At 39.1% G+C, this 11,449-nt stretch overlaps 1 protein-coding gene across 4 annotated transcripts in view; it reads left to right on the forward strand.

The window, feature by feature from the left end:
• RC3H1 (ring finger and CCCH-type domains 1) overlaps positions 1-11,449 on the forward strand; it is an 86,914-nt gene that overhangs the window by 67,266 nt on the left and 8,199 nt on the right. For 2 of the 4 annotated variants that reach the window (XM_089515982.1, XM_089515981.1), the window contains 5 exons: positions 2,884-3,097; positions 6,542-6,632; positions 6,733-6,862; positions 9,899-10,078; positions 10,648-10,754. In XM_089515982.1, coding sequence (XP_089372108.1) covers positions 2,884-3,097; positions 6,542-6,632; positions 6,733-6,862; positions 9,899-10,078; positions 10,648-10,754 — 722 coding nt within the window. The remainder of the gene's footprint in view (positions 1-2,883; positions 3,098-6,541; positions 6,633-6,732; positions 6,863-9,898; positions 10,079-10,647; positions 10,755-11,449) is intronic. The other 2 variants (XM_089515983.1, XM_089515984.1) reach the window with 2 other exon arrangements.

An 11,449-nucleotide genomic window follows, 5' to 3' on the forward strand; every position in this document is an offset into this window, starting at 1 on the left:
AGACTTTGTGGTTGTGCCCACAAATTTGGTGCCATAGACTCATCCTCGCCAACAGATGATGTCAAGGTATTTGTGGATCAGCTGCTTCAGATGGCTAAGATGGCCATTCAGGTGCAAGAGCAACAAACTACAATTGAGAATTGTTTTTTTCACCAGATTCAATCACAAACCACCACTTAACGATGTGCCTTTTCCTAATGCAAGTTATTAATAAGTCATGGTCAACCTCGTCATTGATTCCATCCATGTCAAACAAGTTAGAGATTACAAAGTGGATTATTCAACCTTTCCTCCTCTGGGGCAGCATCTGAAACCATATTCAATCATTGTTTAAGCTTCACACTGTCTGCATTTGACACCAGTGGGCAAAGAATTCAAGAAGCTTGATGCTCTGAAGAGGAAATTCTTTTTGTCGGCTGCTCTCATCTCCAAGATCTCTAACCACTTGGCTTGTATGGGAGCATACATTTAGATCCTGTGTCAAAAGATGACTCTGTTTCTGAACAAGCTCTTAATGAGGATCATTGAGTGGCTCTCTCCTGCAGTCCAAAGCTCATAAACTGGTGGGTCATCAAGAGTATGACCTCTTGTCGTATTATGGACTGCGGAGGTAAGATGATGCCTGGTGCAGTAGCTCTCTATTGCTATGCTTGGCTCCATTCAACAGGCTTCTCCAGTGAAGCCCATGCTGCTATAGATGACCTTCACTTTGATGGGTACAGTTTCTTCAACTCTGAGACTAATATCAAGTTGGAACACACTCATAAAATGTGGTTGACGGCAAGGAAGTTCAGTTTCAACCTGCTGGTCTAATCATCTTCTAAATACAAGTATGTTAGCTACAAGTATAGATGGTCTTCCAAAAGGTCCTACAGTACCTCCAGGTTGAGATATTGTTGCAGTTGCTGACAAGCTGCTCCAATTACTCAGAAGTCATCCAAGCCAGAAGTTTGAATCCAGGCAGATGAAGAAAAAGTCCAGTGACATCTCAAAATGCTGGGTTTGGCTTTCTGTTGGATGACACATCAGCAGCTGAACTTTCCACAGCACCCTGTCCTGAATGTTCTAGAACCTATGCCCACTATACCACTAATGGCGTCTCCTCGGTTCCATGACCAGCTCAAAAACTACCATCAAGCATGGAGCCCCATCACCATGAATTCCTGGATTCTCAACATGATGAGGCAAGGCTATGACATCAAATTAGATTCCTATCCTCCAATAGGATTCTTCCGATGTACCACTTCTATCGTTCTACTTCAAGAGGTAGATACCATCTTGCAAAAAAAAAAAGTTTTGAGCTGGTTTTCTACTGATAGAAACATCAAGGTTTCTTTTCCCGGTACTTTACCATCACCAAAAATGATGGAGGTCTGAGGCCAATTTTGGATTTGAGAGGCGTAAACCAGTGCATTTGTCCATGTTGCTTCAGGGTGGTGTCTCTTAACTCTTTCCTTCCTTTAATGCAACCTGGCAAATGGTATACAACTCAGGACTGAAAGATGCCTGTTTTCATGTTTCAGTTCAACCCTTTCACAGGAGTTCTCTTTGTTTTGCCAGGGGAAGGAAGACATACCATATATATTTGTGTATAAGTCGACCTCATGTATACGTCGAGGGCAAGTTTTGATAAGTGGATAAGTTGAGGGCCCATGGATAAGTTGAGGGCCAAACTCAGGGGCATGTAACAAAGGATCTAAATGGAGGGGGCGAAACATCACTTCACTCCCTCCTTCTCCCTCTCTGGACCTCTCCCGAGGGTCACAGTCTGGGCATGCAAAATGTGGACACAAACCTCCAATTTCCCTTCCTTCCCCAGAAGTTTCCTCAAGGCTTGCAAAAAAAGGGAATAGAAACCTCCAATTTCCCTCTCTTCCCCACAACTCTCCATCTCGAGTTTGAGCTTATTCCTCAAGGGCAGTTGCTGCCCCCCATGCTTTCCTGGCTGGTGTTTTGATCAAGGACATTGGCTGTGCAGCTGCTTGATTCCAACCTATGAATTTTATTTCACATTACAGAGTGGACTCGAAGTCTTGAGTCATTATCGTCTTTGGGAAAGCTGTTCTTTGGTCACTCCTTACATGAATGTATTGTTGCATTCTACTTGTGTAATTTGTTGCTGAATGCTTTTGAATCCACCTTTATTTCGGTACTGTGTTTTACATTTTTGGAGCTTTTTCCCTTTGAAACCATGTTGATTGTTGTATGACTGTTGGGGCAGGGGGTTGTGGTGCATGTTGACTTTGTTTCAGTAAAGTTAGCTTGTTTGCACCAAAAGTCATGCATCCTACTTCTTGTAGCTTGCTAGTCTCCCAGTTGTGTAAGTCACAGAGTCTAAAAAGAAAAAGGGACAGGTTGTATACCTGTAAGTATAGTTCTTCAGGTGGTCATCTGTGAACTCACTCAATCCCACCATCTCATTGTGTCTTGCTGGTTCACATGGATGGCTGCATCAGCATTAATTGGAACTGGCGGGTTTTGGTGGGAAGTCCCTTAAATAGGGTAGCCAGAGGTGGATGGGGCAACTGCCAGTTCACTTCATAAAATTCCACTCAGCCTGTGCTTATGTTTAGTGCTGAGTTAAAATGATACCCTTTGCCACTCCATTTGCAGGAAACAAGATTTGGGGAGGAGGTCAGCAGTTAGGTAGGTGTTTGCTGAACCAGAAGAAGGGTGTGAATTTATAATTGACTGTCTTCTTTTCTTTCCTCTCACTACCTGTCTGGGTAATGCTGCATTCTGGTGAAGAAATGATGGGTCTCACTGCTTATAATAATTACTAAAATATACTTGTTTGTACAGTAAATGTGAAATGAGAACTGGAAAAATGTAGCTAAAGTAGAGAAGTTTATATATCTCCTGTTTTTCTGTCTGTCTACCCAGAACTTAGATAGCAAGGGGATGCGAGATCAGCGGCTGGATTTGCAAAGGAGAGCGGCAGAAACTGGTGATGATGATCTTATTCCATTTGGAGATCGTCCTACTGTATCAAGGTTTGGTGCCATCTCACGTACATCCAAAGCAATGTACCAGAACCCTGGTCCCATGCAAGCCATGACAGTTCAAGGGGCTTCTACGAAACCAGTTAATATTTCAGGTATAAAGTTTATGCCTTCCAGGTCTTCCTGCACCCCAATATAATTGTTTACACCAGCACACACCAGTACTTTGGCTCAGTTGTGATAATGGACTGCTTTAAGCATAAACTAGCTAGAAGTGGAGAACAAAAGAGAGAATGGTATGAAATAACACCAGTTACCCACTAACTACAGATAATAAACTTAGGAGTTAATCTTGAAGCTTCCTCCCTACAGCCTTTCACTTGGAGGTCATTCTTCTCTTCTATACATACTGTAACTAAATAGTGTCTTTTTCCATACACAGCACAATTTAAATTGAATGGGGTTTACTGTGTATAGACATAGACATAGATTTATACCACTAATCTCTTAGTTGGCTACTCTTTGTTCTTTTGCTCCTATTTCAGAGTTGTTTCAGGTTTTTTCACAACCTCCCTGGTCAGTAGTTTACAACTACTGTATGTATGTATGTGCCTTCAAGTCAGCTTTCAACTTATGGTGAGCCCATGAATTTCATATGGTTTTCTTAGGCAAAGAATATTAAGAGGTGGTTTTGACAGTTCCTTCTTCTGAAGTATCTCCTACAGCACTCAGTATTTGTTGGTGTTCTCCTATCCAGGTACTAATCTGGACTGACCCGGCTTAGCTTCCAAAATGGTTCCAGAAAGAATCTGGAACCATTAGCGTATTTAGGCCCTAGTTTGCAATTATGTGTTATTAAAATCATACAGTTGTAATCTACAATTTTTTATTATTTTAATATTCTTTATTTAGTATAAAACATAAAATCAAAACATACAACCTAACAAACCATACATATTACATTTAAAAGTTTAACAATAAAAAACACTACACATTTAAACAAATCTTCCTTACTTTTCAAGTTATACTGATATATTACAATATTGGTTTTTCTCCCTATAGAGTATCAAAAAGAAAAAAAAATTCTGCATAATTTTAAACAGAACAAAAATAGTGTCATAATTGTAATTTGGTGTTTTTCATTCCTGTACATCTATACACTTTGTAGTTTTTTATTAATCCAGCCCAAATTCCCAGTTTTCTCCCCTTTTGTTTTTCAAGTAATAAATCAAAGGATTCCAGTCATTTTTGAATTTTTCAATAGATTTCTTTTGCAGAATTGTGTTAATTTATCCATTTCCATAAAATCAATCAATTTATATAACCAATCTTTTACATCTGGAGATATTTTTTTCTTTCCACTTGGATGCATACAACATTCTAGCAGCTGTTGCCATGTAAAACATTAATCTTCCATGTTTTCTCTCAATTTCCTCTTACTGGTTAATACTTAACAATTATCTTTTAGGGTCTTTACTTAATTTTATCTTTAAGATTTCTTCCATTTTTTCATGAATTTTATTCCAATAAATCTTTGCATACCTACATTCCCACCATAGATGATAAAAAGGTGCCCGTTTCTTTTTCATATTTCCAACACAAATTATTCAAATTTTTATTCATCTTAGCTAATTTGTACGGGGTTAAGTACCATCTGTACTGCATTTTGTAGAAGTTTTCTCTTACATTGTAACTTAAAGTATAGTTTATTCTTTTTGTCCATGATTTTTCCCATTGTTCCAAATTTATATTCTGTCCAATATTTTGGGCCCATTTTACCATTTGGGGTTTGACCAAATCTTCTTCCATGTCTAATTTCAGTATTGCTTTATAATATTTACTAATTTTATGATTATCTTCTGACTTAACAATTTTCTCAAATTTCAAATCTACTTCTCCAATTTCATTAATTTTTTTTGTCCATAACAACTCTTTATCTGATTTGTAATTTACAAGTTTTGAGCTTCATGCACCTCTTCCTTAGACTGAATATTTTTGTAATAATATAGCAACAAGCTAGGAAATATATTAATATAAACTCTTACCTAGGGTCCAAAGAACTGTATAGTAAGTGTTTCTTGAACCCATATGTTACATAGTAAATCATTTGAAAAATTGAGGAGAATCCAAAAACGGATGTGCCAAGTATTCAGATTAAAACAAACACCACTCACCTAGTTAACACAGTCCCTTTGGATATGGCTAAACTTTGGATCTCAGCCCTTTATTACAGCATTTTAAGTGGTTCCCAACCTTCCCAATACCGCGACCCTTTAATACAGTTCCCCATGTTGTGGTGACCCCCAACCATAAAATTATTTTCATTGCTACATGCAAATATGTGTTTTCTAATGGTCATAGGCAACCCCTGTGAAAGAGTCGTTCGACCCCCAAAGGGGTCCCAACCGACAGGTTGGGAACCACTGATTTACAGGGTGAATTGGATTAGAGCTGTCCTGTGTCATCTCAGAGACAAATGCAAAGCAAGTGGAGGAACTCTTTTGCAAAAGTGGAAAATAGGAGTTTGCCAAATCTCTCTCTCTCTTTCTCTAATACTATTTGAAATTCACAAAACAGGACTAAAGAACATAAATTTCAACCCATGTACATATATCCATTGTGTATGTTGTATACATATATTGGCAGCTGGCCACATGATCCTGGCACACCATATGTACTAAGGCAATGAATGGCACAAAAAGCCACAGCCCTGAGTCTGTAAGACCAGAGTAGGGCGGTTGATGATAGGGTGACTTGGAGGTCTCATTCGTTGAGCTGCCATAAGTCAAAGTTGACTTGACAGCAGTTAACAAAAACAAATATGCAAATGGCTTATTTAATGACGGTGTACCAATTCCATATGTACTTCCTATGTACAGAAGGCAATATGAAGAAAAGCCTCTGTTGGTGAGTTAACTTAGGCCTGTTACAGACTGCCAAAATAAAGCTGCTTTGGGTCTCTTTGGAGGTATGCTATTTAAATGATGCATGGGTCCTAAGAGTCCGGAGGTCGCACCAAAGCCACACTCCATTCCTAAGCACTGAAGTGCAGCTTTGGTGCAGCTTCCGGATTCTTAGGATGCATGCATCATTTAAACAGCATACCTCTAAAGATACCCGAAGCAGCTTTATTTTGGCAGTCTGAAACAGGCCTTAGTTCTTCAATAGTGGTAGACAGCCAGTCTTCTTGTTCACTCTGCAAACTTCACTCTATGTTGAAGATTTGAATAGATATTTTGAAACTCTCAAGCCATTTTCAGTCCTGTTCATGCACCCATTGGAACATTAGGATTTCTTTATCATTGTCATTCCTTCTCACCCCTTACACATGAAATATTTAATAACAACTGTTTGATTGCTGTTTAAAAGAGATCAAAAGTATGACCCACAAATATTTTTGTTTTATATTTCCAGTGTTAAAAAGATAAAAGAAAATGGATAGATAACAGTGATCTTCTGTTGTAACATTTTTTCTCCAAAGTTAACATTGCATACAAGGCTGTCTTAAAAATACGGCATCAGTATCTGTTTTGGAATTATTTTAATATGAATAATTTTAATAAACCCTTTTTATTTACACCTTTCCAACTGTCTTATAGATTACAATCCTTATGGATCACACAATACATGGGGAGGCTCGCCATATTCACCCCATCAAAACATACCTTCTCAGGGACGCCTTAGTGACAGGTAAGAGTATTTGAACCTGTTAGTCATTTATCTTTTATTTATACCTTGAAAAGAGAGAGCTAATCATGCTTATTAACAAAAAAATTCTTTGTCTCCAAAGAGAGAGATTGTCTATGACTGATGTGGCTGGCCATGGGAAGCCTTTGCCCTCCTCTGAAAGAGAACAACAACTTCGACTTGAACTGCAGCAATTAAACCATCAGATTAGCCAACAGACAAGAGGACTGGAGGTAGATATATGTTTCTCCCCCTATTTCTCTTCCTTTCTTCCTTTATAAATCAAGAACTGGATGTGAAACAGAAAGATAGCAGTGGAAATATAAATATATGCTTTTCTGAAGCATATACAGCGCGCCCATGTTTCAGTATATGCTGAAAGTTGCGCGGGAAGAGCCTATTGTGCGCCCCGGGAAAACTAATGGGGCACGCGCCCGTACCACCGTGCCACCACACACCACGAGCGCGAGCCCCATTAGTTTCTATGGTGCTTCAACATACACTGATTTCCCCTTACGCAGAGGGATCCCTGCATAAGGGGAGGGCACACTGTATTTATAATGAAGCATATTACAGTGTGCCCTTGCCTTACACGGGATCCGTTAGGACCCCACCCCTAACGGATGGGGCAGATTGCGTGTATGCTTGAGCCCCATTGAAAACAGTGGGGCTCTTGCACACGGCATGGTATGAGCACCATGGGTACATGTGCTGTTTCCTCTTCCGTCACATGGCTTTCAGCATAGGCTGAAAGCTGTGTATAGTGCGCCCGCGTATGATGTGGGAGCACTGTATATTCAGTAATTTTATTTCATTTAAAATGATGGCCTTTTCACTGTTGTTTAGCAATTTGAAATGTGATTTTTACATCACAATAATTACTGTATATACTCAACTATAAGTTGACCTCATGTATAAATTGAGGGCAAGTTTTTGGGGGGAAATTATGGATTTTGATATGACCTGTGGATAAGTAGAGGGTAAAATTTAGGAGCATATTACAAAAGATCTAATGAAGGAAGCAAAGCAAAACAATGTCAAAGATGTTACAAAATGTTGACACTGTTTGTGCTCACTCTTAAGGCTGGATGGATGAGAAGGGGGGAGAGTCATGCTTCCATTACAGATTATACCCCTTTCACCAGGGAATGGTTCCTTCTTTTAAATAAGGGTTAAGATACAGTACTTAAAATGACCTGTGGATGGCTTGTGGTTAAGATACAGTACTTAATATGACCTGTGGGGTCAATTCTTTGACTTACATTTCTAGGCTTATACATGAGTATATGCAGTAGATATAAACTGAGTAACACAACAGTTGCTTGAAGACTGCAAATTCTGTGTTTGTCATTATATGTGTCCAACATTTCCTTTGCCTATGTGTGCATGCACCTGCACTGTCTCTCACCTGCTCTTGTGTTCATATTATTTCTCTCTCTCTCTCTCTCTCTGTCCCGCACACACATGTGTAGGGGCTCTAAATCACAGTCTTCTGAAATTAGTAAATTTGTTTCATGTCTCTGTTCTCCAAAGCAGTTAGGTACTGAGATACTAGGTAGTGAAGTTCCTGCATTTGTTTGTTTGTTTCTTACATATGTTGACTGATCCTTCCTTCTTAATTAAGTTATTGTAAAGTTGTCCTAGAAGTCATAACTGGATTTGATTTCTTGAGATGATTTACATTTCTGATAACAGCAATGAACCATAGTGATAACTACAGCAAAATCAAGTACATTTCTATACCACTTATCAGTGAATTTAAGCACTCCCTAAGCAGTTTACCAAGTCTAAGCTAATTTCCCCCAACAATCTGGGTACTGACACTATAGTACCTGTTAATCTAATAATAGCAATATCCTTTTGAAGAGATTGTGGCAGTCTGTTAGAGAGCCTACAGCTACTTCAGTTCAGGTATTCCCAGTATTCTCTGCTCAACATTTCTTGTGCTCCTGTTCAACAACAAGAGACAAAGCTGTGTTAATTCTTGCATACCTGCCTTTGCTGATGCTGTAATAGAGGAGAATTTGATGGTTTGAAATTACCCACTAAATTATTATATTCCATTGTTATAATTATGATTGATTGGACACTGAACATTGAGCAGTATGCTTTTAAATTATTACATCTAAATACTTCAGTGATAGTAGAATCTTGAGGATGAAATTGTTCAAACCAATCCTCATTTGTATAATTATATATTAAATCAGGCATTTCACTTCAGATGTCTTTTGGGTACATATATGTCTCGGGATTCAAGACTCCTAGCACAACATAGCAAATACGATATAATAGGCATCACTGAAACCTGGTGGGTTGAGTCTCATGATTGGAATGTAGTAACAGAGGGATATAACCTTTTAAAGAGAAATAGGCCAAACAGGAAAGGAGGGGGAGTAGCATTATATGTCAGGGATGCCTACACCTGTAAAGAGATCCAGAACTTAAATCCTGGAAGCCAGGTGGAGAGCATCTGGATAAAAATGAAAGGGGAGGGAAACAACAGGGATGTCATTGTGGGAGACCCCCAAGTCAGATAGAGGAATTGGATGACCACTCTCTCAAATAAGAGAGATATAGTAGTGATGGGTGATTTCAACTATCCTGATATTTGTTGGAAATCAAACTCAGCCAAATCCTCAAGATCTAGCAAATCCCTCACTTGCCTGGAAGACAGTTTAATTGTTCAAAAGGTGGAAGAGGCAACAAGGGGATCATCCATTTTAAATCTGATCCTAACCAACAGGGATGACCTGGTTAATGGGGTGCAAGTGGTGGGATCCTTAGGTGGGAGTGATCATGTTCTCCTGGAGTTTGTTATACAGTGGAAAGGAGAAGCCAGATATAGTCAGACACACATTTTAGACTCTACGAAAGCTGATTTCAGTAAACTCATGGAAATTCTGGGGGTAATCCCATGGTTAGGAATAGTAAAAGGGAAGGATGGATGGATAGGAGTTTCACAAAAGGGAGATACTGAAGGCACAATTTCGATCTGTTTCAACGAAGAGGAAAAATGGGAGGTGTTTCATGTTTTTCGAAAGGGCAGCATATTTCATAACCTATATTTCTGATGTGAAATTGCCTTGATATTCACTAGTAACAGTTAGTAAAACATTTTTTGGAATAATGGCCAATTTGTAAATTGCTTATGAGAGGCAGGTAGGTTGCAAATTGTTTTGGAAACCAAGCAATAATCCTGAAGTTTGGCCTGATTCCCATTATCTGCATGGTGTGCTCAGTTATGTATGTGCTTGGCTTTGTGCATTTAGGCTGTTAATAACAGGCTGCTGTTGCAGAGGGAGGCAAACACCTTGTCGGGTCAACCACAACCCCCACCACCACCACCTCCTCCTCCTAAGTGGCCTGGAATAATCTCAAGTGAACAACTGAGCTTGGAGCTGCACCAGGTGGAGAGAGAAATCGGGAAGAGAACTCGAGAGTTGAGCATGGTGAGTATTTTGTAGGGGAGCAAAAAGTATTTAAGCTGCTGTTGCTGCTGCTGCTGCTTGGTGACTTGTAATGTTGTTGTTTTTTTAACTTTATAGGGAGGTGTCCTGATAAATGTCTGTTGCCACTGTTAGCTCATCTCAATGTTACTGAGTCTGAAATAATTTGTTTAAAATATTTTGACCTAGGTAGCCTATGCAGTTTTGTTTAACTTCATAAACAAAGAATTATACAGTTGAATATTGGTGGACAATGGCATTGACAACAAATAAGCCCATATGCCTGCTCTGTGGCAGGTTGCAATGAAACAACACCCTTTAAAGGGGAATAGTATTTAGACTTCCTTGGTCTTTGCAGCTTCATACATGTGTGTTTGGAAAATTTCATATCTTGATGAAATAGATAAGTACAGGTATGACCAGGCTTATGTTCCCCTGCATTGTGGCTTTTGTGTGAGTCAGGCTGTATAATTTAATCTAGTGTACTACAGTTATCTTTTTCCCCTTAGGTGTGTATCAAGTTTGTAGAAGCTTTTCTAAATGGTAAATTGTTTTTCTTTTCCTTCCCCAAGGAAAGCCAGTCCTCACTGGATATCAAAAGCAAACTAGGTGCCAGTAAGCAGTCAGAAAATGGACAACAAAGCAAGGTTCCAGCCGAGGATCTTGGAGTGACGTTCAGGTAACAAAACAGCCTTGTTGGTAGAACTAACTTAGATTGTGATATTATATGTTAGGCTTAATGCTTTAAACTTGCAGGTGTGATTGGAAGCTTGCAAAGCTGCAGGAAGATGAGAAAGAAAGAAAGAAAGAAAGAAAGAAAGAAAGAAAGAGCATTTGCTTCATCAGAATCCTCAGAATACTTTCCCCATGGAGACTGAATCTTGCTTTTAGTTGTACCATTCCTTCTGCCTTAGCAATCTCAGCATGACAGTGGTTCTAGCACTTTAGAAATATTATCATGTGGGGCTGTGTTAAAACTAATAAATATACTATATCAGGGCAGTACAACCTCTGATCACACTTGCCTGCTTGCCACATGTTGTGCCAAATGCTTGACAAGCTCTTCTGTTTTTCAGTTGCAGGAGATTAATTGCACATGCAAGCCTTAATGGGTTGCCTTTGGCTTATTGGGCTGCATGTTGTGTAAGTTGATTCTATGTACTTGTTGTCCATGGCGTGGCTGATCAGCTAACATGGATAGTAAAATATCTTATGTACTATCCTCATTTTCAAGTACTTGCGGGTAGCTCTTTTGAAGGGGAAGTAATTGCAAACAGGTTCCAAACAAATTCCAAATGGATGCAACATACTAGGCAAATTGAGGAAATGGAAATAAATATGCACTCACTTTTACAATGCAAGCAAAACACTTGC

The sequence above is a fragment of the Sceloporus occidentalis genome, unplaced genomic scaffold, assembly GCF_023333645.1.
Source record: "Sceloporus occidentalis isolate IW3139 unplaced genomic scaffold, rSceOcc1.0.p SCAF_3, whole genome shotgun sequence".
Taxonomy (NCBI): Eukaryota; Metazoa; Chordata; class Lepidosauria; order Squamata; family Phrynosomatidae; genus Sceloporus; species Sceloporus occidentalis.